The sequence below is a fragment of the Chlorocebus sabaeus genome, chromosome 21 (genome assembly GCF_047675955.1).
Source record: "Chlorocebus sabaeus isolate Y175 chromosome 21, mChlSab1.0.hap1, whole genome shotgun sequence".
NCBI lineage: Eukaryota > Metazoa > Chordata > Mammalia > Primates > Cercopithecidae > Chlorocebus > Chlorocebus sabaeus.
In genome coordinates this window covers 70,503,287-70,525,825 of record NC_132924.1, presented here as the reverse complement: position 1 = coordinate 70,525,825, position 22,539 = coordinate 70,503,287, and the positions used below count along the sequence as shown (strand labels likewise).

The 22,539-nt window shown below is 36.6% G+C and overlaps 1 protein-coding gene across 7 annotated transcripts in view; it reads right to left on the bottom strand.

The window, feature by feature from the left end:
- CACNA2D1 (calcium voltage-gated channel auxiliary subunit alpha2delta 1) overlaps positions 1-10,380 on the bottom strand; it is a 498,706-nt gene extending 488,326 nt beyond the window's left edge. For 2 of the 7 annotated variants that reach the window (XM_073009173.1, XM_007982343.3), the window contains exon 1: positions 9,788-10,314. In XM_073009173.1, coding sequence (XP_072865274.1) covers positions 9,788-9,882 — 95 coding nt within the window. In that variant the 5' untranslated portion in view covers positions 9,883-10,314. Of the gene's footprint in view, positions 1-9,787 lie in introns of all 7 variants that reach the window. The other 5 variants (XM_007982345.3, XM_007982347.3, XM_007982348.3 and 2 more) reach the window with 3 other exon arrangements.
- Positions 10,381-22,539: the final 12,159 nt, after the last annotated feature.

The window sequence follows — 22,539 nt, the reverse complement described above, 5'->3', positions numbered from 1 at the left end:
TATATCTATCCTGTATTCCAACCATCTGCTTTACTTCTCAAGGCTGTTTCATATTTCAAAAGTTACTTTGTAAGACACTGTGTTTAGTCTTGATCCCTTCCTCACCTGCCTCTATCAGAACTTTCATCCATCAATCATGGCATCTCATTGCTTTCATCTCTCTGACATTTGGTCTTCTACCTCTGAGATTTGGGAATCTCCCTTCTGGTAACACTTATTTAGTTGTCTGTACAGCCTTCCCCACCTTCCCCACCCTTCCCACCAGAGTCTTTTTCTGAGAATCGCCTCTTCCCCCATCCACAGTAATAGCAACTGGCCTCTTACAATGCAATACCTCCTAATAAGATTGGACCAGATATGGTGAAGTAACCCAAGCTCAGGCAACCAGAGTCTCTTTTCCAAATCCCATCTCCTGGTCACAATTAAATGGGCTGTAAGTGGCCATCTGGCCCATATTCAGACTATCAACACATCTTCTTTGGGAGGTTATCTTCAGGACTAGGATTCTACACTCAAGTTGGTTCAAAGCTTCAAAGGAGAAAACATAGTCCCTCGCAACCATTCAATATCACGAGCACTGGAGGCAGATAATGCCAACTTATAGAGAAAGAGAAGAAACAAGTGACACAAAGAGAAGCAGAAAATGACTTGAGAGATTATCGTAATAGCAGTCTCACCTTTGTCTGCAGTTGTTGGAACATCCTTAACCTGAACTCCCATGACGGATCATCCAGCTCTACTATCATTTAAAAATATTTCTTTTTGGTTTACGAAAGTCCTATGGTTTTGTACAATTTACAATCCCAAATGGTCTAATATTAACTTCTTCATTATTTATTACTTTTTCTTAACTTTTATTTTTAAGATCAGGGGTACAAGTGGAGGTCTGTTACATAGGTAAACTTGTGTCATAGGGGTTTGTTGTACAGATGATTTCATCAGCCAGACATTAAGCCTAGTACTCATTAGTTATTTTTTCCTGATCCTCTCCCTCCTCCCACCCCCTACCCTCTGAAAGGTCCCAGTGTGTGTTGATCCCCTCTAAGTGTCCATTGTTCTCATCATGTTGCTCCCCTTTATAAGTGAGAATATGCGGTATTTGGTTTTCTGTTCCTGTGTTAGTTTGCTAAGGATAATGTCTTCCTCTGAATTTACTATCTCACACTTTCCTCATGTGACCAAATTCCTGGAAGGAACAAACTGCACTTGTCTCCATATTCTCAACTCAACCAACTCCTCCAGCCACTGAAACCATGCTTCTGTCCCTGACATGATGAGACTTCTCTCTTTCATCAGTGGCCTTGATGCCTTCCTTAAAGGGGTCATCTGGTTTGACCTTCCACAAAATGAAACTGTAAATCGAGGCCCTTCTTTTGAAATTCAGTGGCTATCTTAGATTACAGATAAATATGAGTTAAATAAATGGAAAAAAAAATCCTCCTTCTGCCTTCAAAGATATTGCTCTCTGAATTTGCCTCCAAACTCTCTTCAGATACATTTTTTTTTTTTTTTTAAACACAGAGTCTCACTCTGTCACCCAGGCGTGCAGTGACGCAATCTTGGCTCACTGCAACATCTGCCTCCCAGGTTCAAGCGATTCTCCTGCCTCAGCCTCCTCAACAGCTGGGACTACAGGAGCATGCCATCACACCCAGCTAATTTTTTTTTTGTATTTTTAGTAGAGATGGGGTTTCACCATGTTAGCCAGGATTGTCTCGATCTCCTGACCTCATGATCTACCCACCTTGGCCTCCCAAAGTGCTGGGATTACAGGTGTGAGCCATCGCGCCCGGCCCAGATACATATTTCTAAGGGCCTAACAGACATCTACAAGATGCACTGCAAACTGCAAATGTCCAACAGTCAAGCTACTCCCACCCTCACAACATCAACCTGCATTCCTCCTTGTTCTCTAGCCTACAAAATTAAGAGATCTAAACGACATCTCCACATCTCCAACTCTTCTTCCCTTCCCGATTCCCCAGATCTCACAACCACCAAGTCCTGAAATTATACTTCTGCTTTAAACCTGCTTCACCTTCTCACTGACACTCATCTTTTTGAAACCTCGGGCATCATCTCTAGTTCAGTGAATGCTGCAATGGTATACTAACTAATCTCATAGCTTCTGCCTCATATACTGGCCCTCCTTAATCCATTTTATACATATTATGATTCAAACCTATTACTTTTTTTTTTTTTTTAATTTAAAAATCTCAACAGCAACACAGGATGAAGACCAAATTTGTGTTGGTACACAGAACAGGGCTATTGCTAATGTCGATGTAATATGAGCACTGCCCATCTCCTCCTTGGGTCAGGGGGCAAGAAATTTATCACCAGACTTAAGCCAACAGCTACCAACATCATTTCCCATCGACAAGTCCAATGCCTAACAAAGAGCATACCATGTTTCTTTAGACCATGCCCCTTCAGTGTGCAATGTACTCTTTCCTTAGTCATGCTCTGATGTATCCCAGTGTTTCATAGTCAGCTTGGAGTTGCTAATGTCTTCCTTAGGAACTCTCTCCCTCAGTTTGTATTCTCAATAGGTAGCTCAGTGCAGTACGAAATTTGCACTCAATAATAATAATTGCATTAATTGTTGAATTAAATTATATTTGGTGTTAAAAAATATTTGAAACAAGAAATATTAAAAGAGGCAGTATAAATGAAAACTACTTCAAAAATAAAATATACTATTTATTTAGAAGCCTAGTTTTAAGTATACTACCTAGAAGGCTGCTTACCTGCAAGTTATTTCTTTCTCGTAATCTAATGGAAAAAAATTTACTAATGGAATTTCTTTCTTGTTGATTAGCACTTAAGCTCTTAATTGAAGATTATACTAGTGTTTCTTATCCAATAAACCATTTCCCAGAATTTCATAAAAACTAAAAATTTTTAAGTACTTATGTTTTGAGATCTAGATAATTTTATTGTCTTTTGTCTCTAAGGTGAATTTCCAAATGTGAATATTTAAGTCTCTAAAAATGATTAAGTTTAGGAAGCAGCATTTCCAATATAACCAAGCTCACATGGGAAATGAAGAAAACAGAAGAAATTAAGAAAAATAACCAACTGCTACCTTTAGTATCTTTAATATAATGTTGCACCTCATAAATCTGAGGGCTCTTCCCTCTGCCCCACTTACACATCCATCATTCCTCAAAGTATTTTCACCACAATGCCTGTTGATCACTTTTTAAAAACAAGAGATTTTTGTAGTCTGCCTGAGCCCATTTATTTTATTGTACCATTCCTCTTGTAACTCTCAAAATATGGCATTATTAATATTTAACCATCCCTTCACATAGTTTGACAGTATGCACCTTAGAAAAATTGTATTAGCTCTTTCCCCTCTTTTCCCTAATTATCCCTAAGGTATTGAGCAAATATCAAAAGAAACAATTCTCTAGACTTGTTTGACAACTTTGTTATGTGTTGATTACATATTACAGGTTTATCTGTATACCAAAATCCCTCAATAATTTCTCTTACAGAGAAATGTCTGATAACAGGAAATCTCCTGAAACAATGAGTGCAGATTTAAGTGAAAAGGACCTGAAACTGAGGTCTGATCACAGGTAACTTAAGAAAAACAAATTTTTAAATTTTTCATTTGATTTGATGTTATATATAAATAATAATGTTATGGTTGATAGTAATTGTACGCATGTATGTGTATTAAAGAGCGAGAAAACAGAATTTATTATTTGAATAAAATAACACTGGAATTGCTTTTCATCATTTGCCAAGAAACCACCATAGTGCATTTTTAATTACTCAGAAAAAAAAGAGCTTCAAATAGACAGTAAGATTATCCCCAAATCCGAAACATTTAAAATGGCCAACACCATTATTTTCTACTGCCACCAGTTCTAGTTTAAGTTGTTCTTCCATTTATGATATAGAATTTTAAATGTATCCTAATTTTTTAAATCCACAGAGCATATGGTTAAAAAAAATCAGCAGAAGCAAATGTTAAAATAACATTTAGCCAGAAATATCCCACATTCATATTCAAAGAGAACTTCAAATATTGCTTTATATATAACAGCCTAATTCTGAATTATTGAAATTAACTATAAAAAGTGTGCCGGTTTATTGAGGCCACAAAGTCAATCTTTTCCTTGTTCATAACCTGTACAAAACAGTGACAAAATACAAAGGAGCAATGACTGCTTTCTTTACTCAATTTTAAAAACTGCTAAGAGTAGCTGACTCTATGTACTGAATTACTACAAAAGATGTAAATCCTACAAGGAAGGGATATTTAAAAGCTTATATTTTTACAAATAAAAATTTTAAACCTGTGCACATTTGCCTTCATTCCTAAAATATCACACTACCAAATATGTTTAATTCTTACAAATTTCAAAGCATATCTTATCTAAATGAAAGAAATAAAACTGCTTAGTATGTAAAGAACTTTTAATAGGTGCCAACATTTCAAATGTAGTTTCTTTCTCATACTTGTTTTGTTTAAAAGATGGCAAAACTGTCTTTAGAGTCATTTTTTAAATTACTTGTCAATTATGTTAGTAACCCATCTCTAAAGGACTTGAGCATTTTCCGGCTGCTTGTGTATGCAATATCTCATTTAATTGTCTTGGCAAATTATTCTTAAATGCTGGTGTTATTAAGTTAGATGTAATCCCTGAAAACAGTTGTGGACTGACAGAAGAGCTAAGGTATGCACACTTGTGAATAAACTTACCTTACTGAGGTTTTTCTACTATATCAATTCACTTAAAGTTTTAAAAATATGTGTGGACATACACATACAATATTATCTCTTAATAGAATACTATATAGTGACACAAACTAGGAAAGTTGTCTATGCGATGTTAATATTTTGAACTCTCAAAGAAAAGTATTATAGTATTTTTTCACAAAGTGCTGCCACTTTTACTTAATTGACATTGAGGTCAATCGCCTTTTTCTCTCATCTCTGTAAACAATATGATGCAATCGTTTACATGTTTCAGTGCACACACATAAAAAAATGAATCATGTGTAAGCTACATGGTTGGCCATCACAGCCCATTCCCAGTTTACTGGAAAGCAACTGTATGAAAGCGTTGGGAACAGTCGTGGTACTGCTCACAGATAGTTCATGAAAAGAAAGACTGGTTGACACACTTAGTGACACAGTGCTTGATGCACACTGTAAGCCTTAAGTAAATGTGGAGGCGATATAATAGAACAAAGTTTGTTCCCCATGGAAAGCAGCTGACCTGCTTTTTGAAACACTACCACAGACAGCTCTTTTAATAGAAATAATGGAACATTGTCATTTTAATAACAATAAAATGTTACTTTTTTGAAATACTGAAATTCTGATTTTTTTCCCAAATGCTATGTATACTTATGTTAGAAATGTTTATGTCCATACCTGTAAGACACTAAATGAGATCAACAAATAGCATGATTTGCCTAAGATATGTTTTATTTTACCCATTTAAATCTCCAATTTAAAGTTATAAATAGCTTGAAGACATGTGCTAGGAAATTCTTGGAAACTTGCATCTACATAGAGAAATAGGAAAATCAAGAAAAGCCTGAAGAGGTGCTTTATATAATGATACTCCAGAGAATATGTAAATTAAATAATAGTTTGTTATGCACACTATTGTAAAAATTATTTGTAAAATTTCTAAATACATTATTGTTTATGAATATATACTCCTAAATATATATACTAAATTTTAACACAACAATAATTTCCATATGTTATGTTTTTGTAAAAATTTACTATGTGTAAACCCTAGAAAGGAGAGTATTTTATTGTTAGTTTTATCAGTGTTGGAGACATAACAGAAAGATGTCTACACAGTCAGGTTGCTGTGAAGAAAAAAACTGTAAAGCTCTTATCCATTGTCAAAATGAACCACCTACTTTATATTCAAATTTTATGTATATTTATTAAATTATATTAATGAAAGCCATGGGGGGGGAAGATAATAAAGGTACATTTTATTTCCCTTTAATAAACCATAATATGCTTAGATTCTTATATTTTCTGACATTTTTTCAAAAATTATATCCATTTCAGTCTGTTTAATTTTCATTCAAATGCCAATCCAAATAGCTACACATATAGTGATGTGTAACATTAATAAATTTAACATAATATTACACTTACATGGAATAATATATCTATTGTTGCATATTTTAAAACATACATCTGTGGAATAATAAATGTTATATGGTTAAGACAATGAAAACAAAATTAAAGACCTGAGAAAAGTTTATTAATGTTCACTGTTTCAGGTTTTATTCTACATTTAATATTTTATCTCATAATTGATCATATGGCACATTTCCTTGTGTATGTAAAATGTAAACAGAAACTGCTGACCTCAAGTGAGAATAATTATGTCACTTCTAATGCATGGAATAGATATCCATTACAATATCTTGACATATAAAATGTCTCCTTTATAGCCTTAAATACAAATTTCTCTAATAACAGAAAAAAAATTTATATCCTAAGTAATTAAACCCAAAAGTACTATTTGTTTATGAGATTTTATGTTTATTTCCTGTGGAGATCCATAATCCTTAGTTTTATGTTTATACCATTATACACTTTATATTAAAATCCCCGTATACCAATGGGCTCTTGGCCAATTATTGTAGACTGGCATTTTGATGTGACTAAGATAAAAGTTTAATATGAATAGTTATAACTATATATTTTTTTAATTGCATTTGTAAATAGATTCTAAAATTAAGGACAAATTTAAATTAACATTATAATACTGGCTATCACACATGTAATTCTAAATTTTAAAATAGTAAGTCTTTCAACATGTGCCAAGAAATTATTTCTAGAAAAAAGGACAACTACCCTTTTTGAAAGCTACGTTTTAAAAATACCAGTACATGTGCATACTATAGCATAAAAATGATATATTTTCCATTTATATATCAACCAATACACATTATGTGGCTGCTACCATATCACGTATTTATGTTTCACACCGTAGGGAGACAAACATTTCCAAAAGAAACACCTAACCCAGAGAAATAATTGTATCAAAATTTCCTTGCCTGAAAAACATCTATTTTAGTGTTAACTCTTAGAACAGGTTAACTACTACTTTAATCCAAAAAAAATTTATATTAGAATGTATGTTAAACCAGACAGCAAAAATTGAAAGAAGATACTTAGACTGACACATTATTTGTTTTACCATAATAGAATTTAAGCCCTTCGTACAGATGTAAACACTCTACATTAAAAAAAAAAAAACTTTGAATTACTAATTCTAATTGAAATCCAACTCCAATTAGTGCATAATTAATTTTATAGTGTGTGATGGCATGCTCTTCCTCTTCAGATGATAAAAACTTCTTATACTTTTTCTCTGAAAAATAAAATTGGCAAAAAAACCCAAAAATATTTATTAATGATTCCCAGAGAAATTTATATACAGAAGCATAATGATTTGCCTTTAGTGACACTACAATCTTAGTACTCACTTTTTATAAATTTGAAGTTTCCCCAAAGATTTGAGATTTGTCCTGATTACACAGTGCATATGAATTCTTTTCTCTAAAGAAAAGCAAATGGCACCACATCTTCATGCAAAAAAATTGCATTTTTTTGTTTCATAAAGTTTATTCAGAAATCTAACATGAAGTACAAATGTCAACCATCAGTTCTTTCCTCAGAAGACAGTGTTACTAACTTTTCAAATGAAAAACTGAAGATGCCGAAGGCTTCCAAAAATATTGCTAACATTACCTACAGGAGATTGACTTCACTCCACAAAACCTTTCATTAAGTATTTCATTCATGAAATAATCAATGTCCCATATAATTTGAAAATATCTTGAATTTTCATTGTTAAGAAAATTTCAGATCCTTTCAAAGAAAAGAAATTGTGGTGTCCTACTTCCCATTTTAGCCCACTATTTATACTCTTTCCTGTCTAGTAAATTTCTGATCATGAAAATTGATTTACTTATAATTTTAGGAAAGCATTATTGCAGATGTTCTTCTTACAATAAGGATTTTTACATTAATATTTTACCATAGTATGTTGAGGAATAAAAGGTTGTATTTTGTTGCAGTTTTCTCCAATGGTATGATGATGTATCCCCTCCCATGACAAAAATATTGATAGATTGTCAGTTAAAAACAACAGTGTAAAAATGAGTAATAGGAACACATTTAGAAAGTGACTGTTTTTTAAAGAGCCACTTCTTTATTTGACACAGAATGCAAGCGACTCACTTGAGTTCTCACTTCACAGGCCAAGCAACAAAAAGGCTTAAAAAATTAAATGGAAGTGTGATGCCTTAACAAGAGTAAATAATTCTGAAGCACCCTTTAGGGTGATTCTTATTCTTTTTATGTTCAAAAATATCCGACTGGAACATCCTGCCAATTAAACGAAGATCTCCAGATGGCATTTACCCTTCTGCTTCATAACAAAAAGGATCTGCAATCAGTTTTATGAAAGATTACCTAAAGAGGAACATTACTGTAAATCAATGACAACAAAAATTAGACACTCCCCTTCTAAGGAATAGAATGTGCATCCTCCAGATTCTTGCACTGACACCTAACGTAATAAATACTTAAAACTGAATCTTAAATAATAGCCATAGGGTTTCAACCGGTAAAGATTCACTGTTACTTTCCACCAAAAACTGTATTCAGCACTCAGCCAACAAAGGACAGCAAATAATTCCCAGCAGCATAAATACCGGGAAAGCTACCTTGGGCTTTGTTTTTGTTATGTAAAATGCATTAAAGTGACTCATGCACTTAAGATTACCTACCCTTAGAAGCTTTAAAGAAGCTTCAAGAATCAAAATAAATGCTTTCCCAGAAAGCCGGGAAGGCTATTCGGTGCATTAAGAAATATGTATATATTTATATGTGCCACTGAGTTTGATTCTATTTTGCTGCCTAAGAGAGGAGAGAATTATTATTTTTCATTCCCTTCCTGTCGTGTGACTATAAGCTACCTATAAGCCCTCTATTTCCAGAACAGCAGCGAGGTTTTTAAAAGTTATTTTAGAAATGTTAAAAATAAAAGAAAATTGCAGGAGACTGGAAACAGTCCCTCCTTCAAAGAACAGGCTCTATTCATTTGAAGAACAGGGACCGCATGTCTGCCGACACTTAGATGTTTCAAATAATGGGGTTGGGGAGGTTGGATCGCTCGGTCCCAGTACCTGCGAGCCCCCTGCGTGGACAGCACGCTCGGCCGCGGGGAGCCAGCACGCGTCTAATTGGAAGGCTGTCAAGTGCATCCAGTAATGTGGGATAAAACGAGTTTGGGCACTACAGCAATTAAAGAGCATCTCGGAGGCCAAGTGCGGGAGAAGTCTACGCTACCTCCGCAAGCCTGAAATTACCTATTTGTAAATTACCCAACCAAAACATAACTTTTTATTGAACTGGGTTGAATGAGAACGGGTGAGCTGGCTGGAAACTTTTTTCCCCAGTACGGCTGAACTCTGAAGTCTAGAGAATCCCGTTAGAGACTGGCTGAGACGCCGCAAGTCGTCGGCGGGCGCTTCCCGGGACAGCCGGCCCCCGTGCCCGGCCCCGCGGAGGCGCCCGAGACGCCGGTTCGAGGCGCATTCCAGCGGCGAGCGGCGCGCACCGCCCGCCCGGCCTCTCCGCATCCGAGCCCGGCTCCCCGGCCGCTCGCTCCCCACCCCCACGGGCGGAAAAGCCCCGCGACTCGGGAACCGACCCCCACCCCATACTCCCGCGGCGCCCCTCGGCCGGCGCTCCCTGCCCGGCCCGCCGACTTACGTGACGGCCGAAGGGAACGGCTCCTCCGACGAGGGGCCGATGAGCAAAGATTGGAAAAGTGTCAGAGTCAAGGCCAGCAGGCAGCAAGCAGCCATCTTCGCGATCGAAGATCAATGCCCCCTCCCTGCCCAAGCGGGGGAAGGAGCGGCGCTGGAAACCGCGGGCGGAGGAAGAGCAGCACACGCCGCCGGGACCGCGGGCGTCTGGAGGGCCGGCTGCGCCCGGGGCCCGAGGCGCTGAGCCGCGCGGAGGACGGCGAGGGCGGGAGCGGGCGACGGAGAAGGGGCGGTGGCGGGCGGACCCACTAGCGCGCGTCGGTTGCTCCGCGCCGTGGCCGCCTTGCCTCCGCCGCCATCAAGGGCGACTTTGGAAACAGACCTCGGCGAGCCCGCCGGCGCTCGCGCGCTCTCGCTCTCCCTCTCGGTTTCCTCCCTGATTTATTCCCCCGATGGCCGAGGCGAAGGCGGAGGCGGGGGCGGGGGCGGAGGAGGGGTGACGGCGCTGGAGGGTGGGGGTGGCTGCAGGAATGGGGGAATGGCAGGCAGAGAGACTTGTGGAAGCGAGAGGCTCCGTCTGGCTTCTCAGGCAAGTCAGAGGGAGGCGGCTGGGGGTGGGCAGCGGGAGGGCTGGGCGTCAGAGCAGTCGGGCGGAGACGGGCCGGGAGCAGCCCTCCATACAAGGCAGCCAGGAACTCCCAAAGTCGGCGCCGGCTCTCTCCCGCCGCCCGGCGTGCGCAGGGGGAGCGGAGCAGCCCCGCGGGGCTCCCGGGGGACGGTCAGCCGCGCAGCGGGCATCCACAGGCTGCAGAAGCTCCAACCCAGGACTTGGCTAGCGTCTTCGGGGGTTATTTTTGCACATGCAGGCAGCGTTCCCCCCAGCCCTACTCCCAGGCGCAGAATCCACTGCCTGCCTAGGAATCGTGAAGTGATTTCACAACAAATGTAGGAGGGGTTTGTATTGCATTTTAAAGCACCACTGTTGACTCTACCAGGTGGCACTATATGCCCGCGTGTGCCATAGGTTATAGCCTCTGGCGGGGCCGGGTGTCCTTTGTGCCAGCGGCCCCACGCCCAGGTACTGCTCGGCTCACCTGGCCAGGACAGAGCCTCGGGCACCGGGCTGTGGACTGACAGAGAAGTACTGACGCTGTAAAATCTTCCAGTCCTGTGGTTCCACTGGACAGAGGGGTGGAGGGACGAATTCTGCATCTAGGGAGGACAGTAGTAAAAGAAGGGCTTTGCAGCATCTCAGTTGGGACTGCCTCCAAAAGGGTCCTAATGCCCTGCTCTGGCCACTGGTCTGCCCGGCCTGACAAAGGTTACCGAAGGGTGAGCTCACTCTTGTCAATGCGAAGGCATGAAAAGGGTAAGCAGCAGGAACAGGTGGCACTCTGTGAAATGCGCCTGAAATGTAGAGGAGGAATTAAGGGAGGGGGAGAGAGCCAGGGAGTAGCAATGTCGGACTGGTTTTACCTCCAGACTCAGGAGAAGCAGTGGCGGGCTTTCTCCTTGAAAAAACAAGGTCTGCGAATAGGCCTTTCCCGTCCAGCACAAGACTCCTATCCAAAGGGCCCCTGGTGGGCCAAAGGTGGAAATATATCCTTGCACACCTTAAATTCTTAAGCTCCCTCTAGTAGTGTATGAGAATACTTTTGACATGACGTGCAGAGAATACAATTTGTGATGACTATCCTGCATATGCAAAAATTCTGTTAAGTATCGGAGTGACTGTCAGATTTTTAATTAGCCCGTTCTTATTTCTAGGAGAAGCTTCTGAAAGAAAGAGACCCTTATTAATCGGAAATGGATTTTCCAGCTCTCTGAAGGCAATCTCCCAAAACAAAGACTGATAATACTAGTACTACTATTAATTACTGACCAGATTTTAAAAGCGTGTGTGATTTTATGATGCGTAGCATCTTGAATTGTTTTTCCTTCCTACTTATCTCTCCTTTTTTAATGCTTTATTTGTTTTCTTTATGTTCTCTGCATCTCTGTCTGGCTCTTTGTTTCTTTCTTCCTACTCTGAGTGGCCTCACAAAAGGCACCCCACCGTGACTTAACTTAGTTTGTTTTATGCTAGGCATGGAGACTGTGGCAGCAGGAGCTGCGCAAATGAGGGATGAAGTGGGATGTAATGGGACTGAGAACTACAGCTCAGAAGGGGTATTTTATATAACTGAAGATAGCATTCCACTCCAAAATTAGATAAGCAAATAGTCAAATTCATCATTTCTTCCATTTTTAATAATTCAAAAGCAGACATTCTTCCCCAGCATGAGGATGAAGAAGAGCAGAATTAGATGCCCATTATTGTCTATGTGATATGTTGGTATCATAATACCCTCACTACCTAAAAATATCATTATTATATATTCTGTCAATTATTTCAACATCAACTCCAGACTTCCCACTATGGTACACTGTTTCCAATTTTATATCTTTAGGAGAAAGGGCTTAAAGAATAAAAGAATGTAATAAGCTTGTAGATAAGGTAAGTCAGCTTTTATTATTAACTTTGTTGGCCTTTGAGCCAAATCTCAATTTCTTTGAATCACTCTGATGAAGCACTGTGTTCTCCAATATGTGAAGCTGTTGAGGAAAGATATTGCTTCTACAATTCTTACTGAAAGGGTTGATTATCAACTGTGAGCCTACATCATTGTTTAAAACTCTATTGTGAGGTTTGCTATTAATTGCTTTTTACCAATCTAAACCTTTTTATTGAGGATATTCAAAATGTGTGGGTTTTTTTAATGTATGACAGCTAAAAGAAGACCATTTCCATAACATAGCATTATGTTTCTGTTGGATTAACTATACCCATAACAATGCATTTTTTCAGCTCAGTTCTGTTATTTCGGAAAATCCCCTTAAAATCAGATTATATCCCATTAATCTTAATAAAATGTTGCTTAATCACGATAAATTTTCTATTCAACATAAAATGTTGACAGATCATAAGGATTGATGTTAAGCTGTTATAGTAAATGATGTAAATGTGCAGTAAATACAGTAAATATATTAGAGGTTATAAATGCGCAAGAAGTCACAAATCAATATCTACTATTCATTTAAAAAGAAATATTTTAATTAGAAAGTAAGTTAGTGAAGTATTGTAGGAGAATTTTGCATTTAATCATTTCTAGAACAAAGTTTAAAGAAATTTAATTCATGCAAATCACTGACCTTTACCTACAACAAACTTGAGATTGGCACCTTTTGGCTCAATCTCAATTGTTAATTCATATGTTTAATTTGTTCATATGCATTTCATTTTTTAGTAACTAAGAGTAAATAAAAAACAATAAAAACCTGATTGCCATGAAATGTTTATTCTTTCTTATTTTAGGTGATACTATGATTATTGGCAGCATAAAATTATGTTTTTATTGTAGTTTTGTATGAGTGTATGTACAAACATATTTTTCTGTGATTTTATTCAGTAAATCAAATCTAATTTCTTCAACATTTTGCCTGAGAAATTGAGACAAAGTAACCTAATTGAAGTTATTTTATCTTTCTCTCTCTTTTTTGTGCTCATGTACAAACAGACAAACCCAAACACTGAAAAGGAAAATAATTATCCATAGCCAAAAAAAAAAATTAAAGGAAATAATTTTCATATTTTTTCCACATCTTAAGAAAACTAAGGTGAAAACCTTGACAAAGGGCCTTATTTGCTTGTATGCATATAGGTGTGTATGACTCATCTCTGAGACAGACATACTGTTAAGAGTCATAATCAAGAAATCTTGTGATTTGAGATGGTACTATGCTTCCATGCACACAAAGATGTGTGCCAGAAAAAGCGAAAATTAAAGACAAATGGACATAAAGTGTCAACAATCTTACCTCTTTGGGGATTACTTTCGAGAGACAGGAATAAGAAAGAAAGCAATTCAGAAGTATCAATGCCCAGGAGAATGGTTAAGAGAGTGTGCAGTGATTTTTTAAGTCAAGAGTTTATATTTGACATTTTTAAAGTAAAGTGGCACATTGAAGCCTTCATAAAAAATAAAAAATAAGAAAAACTTAGAAAAGAAACTATCCTAAACTGAGAAACAAGGTCAAATATTTTCTACGAACAAGACAACTATTTAGAAAAAAATTTCCTTGACCCAAGTATTACAGCTATTGAGTGATAGGGCATTGAATTTCTGATGAAAGAAATACCTTTTCTGACGAGGCACAAAGTAACATTAAACAAGTATTTATTGGAGGTTTATTATTTGTCCATCAGAATCCCCATATTGGCAAACTTATGCTAGTTTAAGTATTTAGAAAACAGTAGCTGTTATATTTTAAAATACCATCATGTCTTCAAGCAATAACTTCAATGTTGTTTTATTTTGAATCTCTGCTAATCATAGAATTTTTCATCTGGTTTCTTTTTTATTTTACTCTTTCTCTCCTTTTTCCTCCATTAAACAAACACATTCAGAAAAAATCAGGACCTACAACATGACTTCCTATTTAAACAAAACAAAACAAAACTGTATTCATCTCTAAAATCTGAATTTCATAGCAAGATCTTTCTTCACTCGGGAGAGTTGCAGTTGTGGTTTTCTTGTTTTGTGACTGTGACAGCACAAAAGTATATGGAATCCATTTATGTAGGCCTACATAGACTAAGGGAAGTAGATAATTCGGTTATTTATCCAAATATTCACTAACAATGAAAATGCAATGGGAAGTAATTAATAAGCAGTAGATGGTAAAACCTGAAATAGGAACAACTAATAACTCTTTCCAGTTTTTTTAATTTTATGGATGCAGCCTGCCATGAGAGGGGAAGAGAAAGGTCATCTATTTATATTACTCTTCTGATACTAGAGTTTCTGTTTTGTTTTTAGACAGGGTCTCACTCTTTCACCCAGGCTGGAGTGCAAATGGTGTGATCTCGGCTCTCTGCAACCTTTGCCTTCCGGGTTCAAGTGATTATCATGCCTCAGCCTCCCAAGTAGCTGGAATTACAGGTGCCTGCCACAATACCTGGCTGAATTTTTTTTTTTTTTTTTTGTATTTCTAGTAAAGATGGGGTTTTACCATGTTGATCAGGCTGGTCTTGAACTCCTGACGTCAAGTGATCCGCCCACCTCAGCCTCCCAAAGTGCTGGAATTACAGGCGTGAGCCACTGCACCCAGCCAATACTAGGTTTTTTATATTCTTTAAACACAGTGAAACACCTTTGTAACCTAGCATTTTTTTATAAAATTTAGATATGTTTTGGATCAAATTGACTTCCTGAATAATATAACTCATTATAGTAGGCTACAGATAACACAGTCTATTAGATGGGTGTCTATAGAAGCACCATAATATGATGTTGCTAGGGGTTTCTCCCTCTGAAGTAATGAACATGGGAGAGAAAATAAGACAGCAGTCATTTTATTTTTGTAGCCACATATTTTAGATTGATATTTAAATGCCTACCATTATCACAAAGAATACATGACTATCTGGACATACTAGTGAACTTACAATTAAAATACTATATTCTTTTGATACATGAATAAAATAGAGATCCCGTTGTTGTCTATCATACCTGGAAGATACAAACTTTTATTAAAGTTTTGCATTTGGGAATATTTGACAATCCACATAGAGCAAATACTATCCAGTAATAGTATTTTCTTCAAGATGTGCAAGGTAGTGGAGTATAATTCCAAAAGATTACTGGTAATTTAGGGGAAAAAAATACTGTGATGTCTAATCAGCTGAAGAATATTGTTGTTATCTGTCTAATGCTTTTACCACATTTTTATAATCAAATTAATAGTATTTCAACATTTCATGCCTTTAAAATTAAGGACAGGGATTTTAAACCATTTTGTTCTAAAGACAGCTTGTGTTGTATAGAGTTGGAATTCATATATATTGATTTTTTCTTATCCACAATTCTTGAAATTTTACTCTAGGGTGACCCATTCTTTAATAATATGGTTCTCTCAGAATGTCCATAGCTATCTAGAAAAAAAGAATTGATTTAATAAATTTGCCAACCTGGGTAAAGAGAGTCCAAACAAAAGCAGTAAACTGGATCTTGAGTTTCAAGTGGAGTGTTTTTATTACCTGGGTGTTGCTACAAGCCTTTCTGTTACACAGAGATCAATCTATCTTTTGCCAAGATGTTCATTTTTGTGGATGTATTTTATACTATCAAGATACTGGCAGATTAACATTCAGTTAGTTTAAACCAGACAGTCAAATGCATAACTTTAAAATATCACATAACTCCAAAGAGAGGATATTTGTTTATTATATTGAATAACATTTAATCATTTAGCTGTCATTAATAATGATCTTAACTTTAATTGTATCATTTCACATATGATTAGCAGTCATTATTTGTAACAAGGACAAGCATGTTTTGGTTGGGAAGACTGTGTATATTCAGTTACCTTTATGTTTTTCTCTGTTACTATCAGAAAATTCCTCATATTCAAGACCTAATGCTTTCCAAATGACTTATTACAGTACATTCAGATTTCCTATGTTTTGGATTAAATATACATTTCCTTTAAACTTCATTTGTTTCTTAAAATATATAAAACTTTCCCCTTTCAGCAACAACAATACTTACCAACAATGAGCTGTCACAGTAAACCTAGTTACAACACCATGTCCACACCTCAATTCAAGCCTTAACATCAATGTTCAGGAACAGAACCCAGTTCTGCTGTTTCTCCTTTTCTTCCCAAAGTTAATCAGCCAACTCACTCCGCCCCTTCTCCACCTCTTCTTTTGATCTTTTTCGTCTTCAACAGGCAATAGTTGATTGTCTTTATTGTCTTCAACATATTACCATAGGAGAGACTTTTTTTTTTTTTTTTTTTTTTTTTAGTAGTAGTAGTGATAAAGAGAAAAGGAAGTAGAAAAGTAGGGAAAGCAAAGAGAAATTATCTAGAGGAGAGAACAACGGAAACATGAAGGAGGGAACAATATGAAACAAGGATGACTTTGTTCATATAACGCAGACAAACACAATGCAAAGAAGAAAGAAACCAGAGATGGAAATGTCAAGGCCAAAATTGCTTGAAAGAAACTGGGAGCATAAATGAGACCAAAGAGTAGGGCAACTCAATTTACTTCAATATTCAATCAACTGAAATTTATATTGCTAAACAAATATATCATCTTCAAATCTCATGATTTTACAACAAATATAAATAATCATTCAAGGCTTTTGTTCTAATTTAAAAGTAAAACAGGTTACATGATGTTAAGATTTAACACCCCCCGCCTTTTGTGTGTGTGTCTGTGTGTGTGTGTGAGAGAGACAGGTTCTCACTCTGTTGCCCCTGTCTGGAGTGCAGTGGCGTGATCGAGGCTCACTGCAGCCTTGACCTCCTGTGCTCAAGTCATCGGCCCACCTCGACCTCTCGAGTAGCTGAGACTACAGGCACACACCACTACACCCGGCTAATTTTTGGTTTGTTTTGTAGAGACTGGGTTTTGCCATGTTGGCCAGACTGGTCTCGAACTCCTGGCTTTGAGTGATCCACCTGCATTGGTCTCCCAAAGTGCTAGGATTACAGACGTGAGCCACCGTGCCTGGCCTTTAAGTAAAAAAGTAAATGATATTTGAAGCATTACATTAGATCCAACTACTGTAACATAAGTTTGCAAATTCCCTATGCGTTCGATGTTAGTTGCAAATCCAATCACTTGACATGTAGAATATTTATATGAACTAGGAAAATCTATATTACATATCAAGTGCTGATTTGTATATAACAAATTTTTTTAGTAAATTACTCATGAACTTTAACCTACATTTTTAAAATTTTCAACTTTCAGAATCCCGTTTTTCTCGCTATACCTTTTTCAGAAAAATTCACAAACAATAGTAAAGTGTAAATGGGATTATAGGAAAGGGCAACAGTGACTTAGCTGCTTCAATGATTTTCTTCTCACCTGAAAAACTGTTCACATTTAAAAAATGTTCAGGATACCCGGACTGTGTCATCTGTCTTGGGCTCCTTCCCATGTCTTACATCAGTTTGTTCTTAATAAGAAAACTTGAACTTATATTAGGCTTGTGTCAAATACTCAAATTACTGATCTCAGATTTTCTATTGGCTCTTAAAATTAATCATTACACAAACTCCTCCGTAACTAAGGATAACCATGTTAACATACAGAGGTGTGTTAGACATAGGCATATCTCTTAGCTATGGTATTTATCAAAGAGCAGAGCTACAATTTGAGCCCAGGCACACTTCCTTAGGTACCCTGACTGTCAACCTCTGTGCCATATGGTCTTTCTGCTCTGAATATTTAGTAGTTCAGACATTTAGGCAGAGTTACTCAGCCTTCCTGAGCCTCAGTTTTTAATTTTCTTAAAATTAGAATAAAGCTGTGGTATAGTTTTTTTTTAATTTGTTCTTTTTAACAGCTTTATTGTTTTTATACATACAATAATATATACCAATTCACGCATTTAAAGTGTACATTCTAATGCCTTTTAGTATTATAGATTTTCACTCCTATTTAAAAAGATCAACCATTAATATTTGAACTGGGATTGGGTTTGATGAGACCTACATGTATTGGCTATGTAGACATGTGCCAAATAGAAATTCAATTTAACATTAACGTTAGGCAAACTTTAATGACTTTGACCCTTAAGTCTTACTAATTCCTAATGACAGGGTTTTTCCATATATAAAACGTTAGTCTCTCTTCTACACATTGTCTATCTTGAGCACGTAATCACTATTAAAAACTTGTATTTAAACTTATATGAAAAAATATTAATCATTAGCTCTCACGTGATAGAGTCATATAAACATAAAATTATAATTTAGATTGGCACACGTACCTATGTTTTTATTTGTGCCATTTGTATCATTTATGTATATATATGGAGTTTATTTTATGTTGTCATCTTTTTACTTGTACAATGAAAATAGTATTTATGACATTGAAGTATGTGAAGCTGTAAATGACATTTGCATTCATAAGATACATTGACTGTGCTTCTACATTTAATCACTGGCTAGAGCTATTTATTGCTTCGTGTACTTTGCTTCCATAAACAGCAGTACCTTAGTAGGACACCTTCATCTACTGACTCTTTTTCCCTTTCAATGCAGATCAGAAAAACAGAAACATTTTATAGAAATAAAACATTGTCACCTCGATCAAGTAAATAAGCTTTAAAAATCTAAATATGGAAATACCAGGAAAATCAAATCAATAAAATCTATAACTAACTACATTTCATTGTGGCATTTTCTATTAAATCCTCACATGTACAGATATGTGAAGAATATGTCATTTTATTTCTCAATGAGATATTAAAACAACTACCTGATTTTTGTGCTTTCTCTTAAGAGAATTCTTTAAAATTTAAGTAAAATAAGTTTTAAAAACTACAATAGTAACAGTAATCCACAGGCAATCAACAACTTATCTGTTTCAAATGACTATTTTTATAACTGTATTTTGAAACATAGGATGTATTTTCTCATGTAGATTTTAATTAGGAACGTGAGTATGCATTTAAATTTCTACATAGTTTCAGTCACTGGTTCTAGAATCACCACTGTAGTCATGATGTCTAGTGGACTTCAAATAATATGTAAATTAATACCCTTGGAAATATCACTTGATTGATGTGGGCTAATGGTCATTTATTTTCATTAATAGCATAAGGGAGATTTACTGTATTTCACTAAGAAAAAAAGCCAAATTTTCTGTTTCACACATGTAGCACATTTGTAAATGTATAGAAACCTGAAGAACTCATGATATTTCCTGATGCAAACTAGAAATTTAGTTGTGTATCTTCTTTTTCTTTTCTTTTTTTTTTTGAAACAGAATCTTGCTCTGTTGCCCAGCTTGGAGTGCCGTGGCATGATCTTGACTCACTGCAACCTCCGCCTCCCACGGGTTCAAGCGATTCTCCCACCTCAGCCTCCCAAGTAGCTGATTTTACAGGTGTGTGCCACCACACTCAGCTAATTTTTGTATTTTTAGTAGAAACAGGGTTCTGCCATTGTTGGCCAGACTGGTCTTGAACTCCTGGCCTCAAGTGATCCACCCATCTTGGTCTCCCAAAGTGCTGGGATTATAGGTGGGAGCCACCATGCCCGGCCTTCCTTGTATATCTTTATTCATTCATTTATACATTTATTCTCTCGGTCAACCACCTATTCACTTTGGATTAATTACATAGTCATTTGTTGCTAACTTACTAAGAGCCAAACATTATGATAGAAATCATGTGCTTCATAAAGTTATATATATATTTCTACTTACTACCCACAAATTGGGTTATGTGTGTGTTTGTATGTTATATATAAATGTTTATATGAGACAACTTATTTTCCAGTCTTAGGATGTGATGCCCTTTGTTATTTAAAAAAATGTTTTAAACTTGAAACTTGTGTCCAGAATTCCAAGTCAAGAACCCTTGTAAATTACATTGCTTGGGAGAATGTGAAATGGCATAGCTGCTTTGGAATAGCTTAAATGTAGAGTTACCATGTGACTCAGCAACTCAACTCCTAGATATTTACCAAAGAGAGAGAAAAACATGGGTTTACACAAAAACATGTACATGAAATGTTAATAGTGGCAATATTCATCATAGTAGAAACAGGTCAAATGTTCATCAATTGATGAGTGGATAAATAAAATTGGTGTATTCATTCAATGGAATATTATTTGTCAATAAAAATGAATGAGTTACTGATACATGCTACAACATGAATAAACCTTCAAAACATGTCCAGTGAAAGGAGCCACTGATGAAAGATCACATATTGTATAATTCTATTTATATGAAATATCCAAATCAGGCAAATCCATAGAGAAGAAAGTCAATGAGTGTTTGCCTAGGACAGGAGTAGGGTGTTAGAGGAAATGGAGAGTAACTGCTAATAGGTATGGGGTTTCTTTTGGGAGTAATAATATGTTCTAAGATTGATAGTGGAGATGGTTGCATAACTTTGTAAATATATTAAAGCCATTTAATCATACACTTTAAATGCATAGTGCAATGACTAGACTGCAAATCTAGACAATGTTGCCTTTATTCAAGTACCTGGGCCATAGTAGTCACACAATAAATATATAATGAAAGAAAAAAGGTAAGTAAACAAGCCAGAAGCATTACACGCAAGAAAAATTAACCAAATTTTGGTATTGGATCTGTTTAAAGTAAGCTCAATGTAACTGAAATGAATTCTAATTATTCTCCTAAGAGCCAAGATTGATTCCTGGGAGGGGTAGATTCACAGAGATGGGGCTTATCTTCTTCTACGCAGTTTCAGAGGGCATATTCAGCACCAGGAAAGTGAGACAGAGGCTGGACCGAGTGCTACTGGTAGAAGATGACAGGAAAAGGTTTTAGTTGTAACTTTGAAGCTACACTCCCACTCATACATATTAGTGGTTCTCCAGCTTGAACATGTACCATAAACACCTAGAAGACCTGTGAAAACACAGATGACTAGTGCCCAAGCCCTGAATCCCTGATTCAGTAGGTCTAGGTGGGGCCCAAGAATTTACATGTCTGATATTTTTGAAAGTGATACTAATTCTGCTGGTAAAGGGACTATACTTTAAGAACCACTTGCATTTATGTATGTTATTAATAACATAAATGTTTATGAATGGGATATGATGGGAGGTGGGCTAGAAAAAAGGAGAAAAATATGCAAAAGGAAATAATACACTGAAAACAAATTTATAATTCAATAAACAAACTCAGAGCAAAGCTTCTAACACTGCGGATCATCTTGGCACATGGTGAGAATGGGGATTCAGTGAAGTGAGCTTTAGCGTCAGGTGTTACTCTTAACACCACTTTCTGAGTTAAATCCCCTATCAGGTCTGCTGCTCACTTTCATGTATAAAGGCCAAAAATAGCTCCAGCAACATATGCCAAAAATAGCTCCAGCAACATGGGAAGCCAAGTTGGAAGTCTACTCTTCAGTGTTAGAATCAGGGTGTGTCAAAGTCCACATTCTTCCCAAAACATGTACCCATCAAGGCCATCTTCTTCCCTATTTGGTTTAAAACTCTATTATCAATGTTATGTTGGGTTAGTAATCTTATTATGTTGAATATTATGTTACCCTATTATCACGTTATTTTATTGGGTGCATTCAAATGCACCATTATCAAGTATCAGTTTATTACCTGGGAAGGAGATTTCCAGGCTCTGTTAAGCCAAAAGTTATTTTGGTTCGGGTAAGAAAATCAGTATAGATTTGATTTAATGCAAATATTTCACTCTAAAATGGAATGATTAAGATATTTTATTTAACTTACCAGGCAAATCATTTAGCAAGAAAAATAATCAGCAAGAAAATACTGAGTACTTTAAAAACAGTCTTAGATGTTTCCAAGTCTACTTTATTGACGTTAAAAGACAATTTCATCCATTTTGATGATTTCCAGTAAGACTGAGCTTCATATGGGTTGCAGAATCCTTTCAGGGAACAAAAGGAAAAAATAAGCAAAACTACTTTAGTTAAAAATAGGAAATGGTCTTAGGGCTTTGGGCAGAAAAGTAATCTGGGTACTCCAAAGAAAATGTGGTATAGAAAGAAAAATAATTCAATAGAGAAAGTGTAGAATTGTAATTCAGTCTTCCTCTTTTTATTTTTTTATTCTTATTTTTTGCCATAGGATCTCTGTGTGTTGCTCAGATTGGAGTGCAGTGTCACGAACACAGTTCATTGCAGCCTCAACCTCCTGGGCTCAAAGGATCCTCCGGCCTCAGCCCCTCAAGT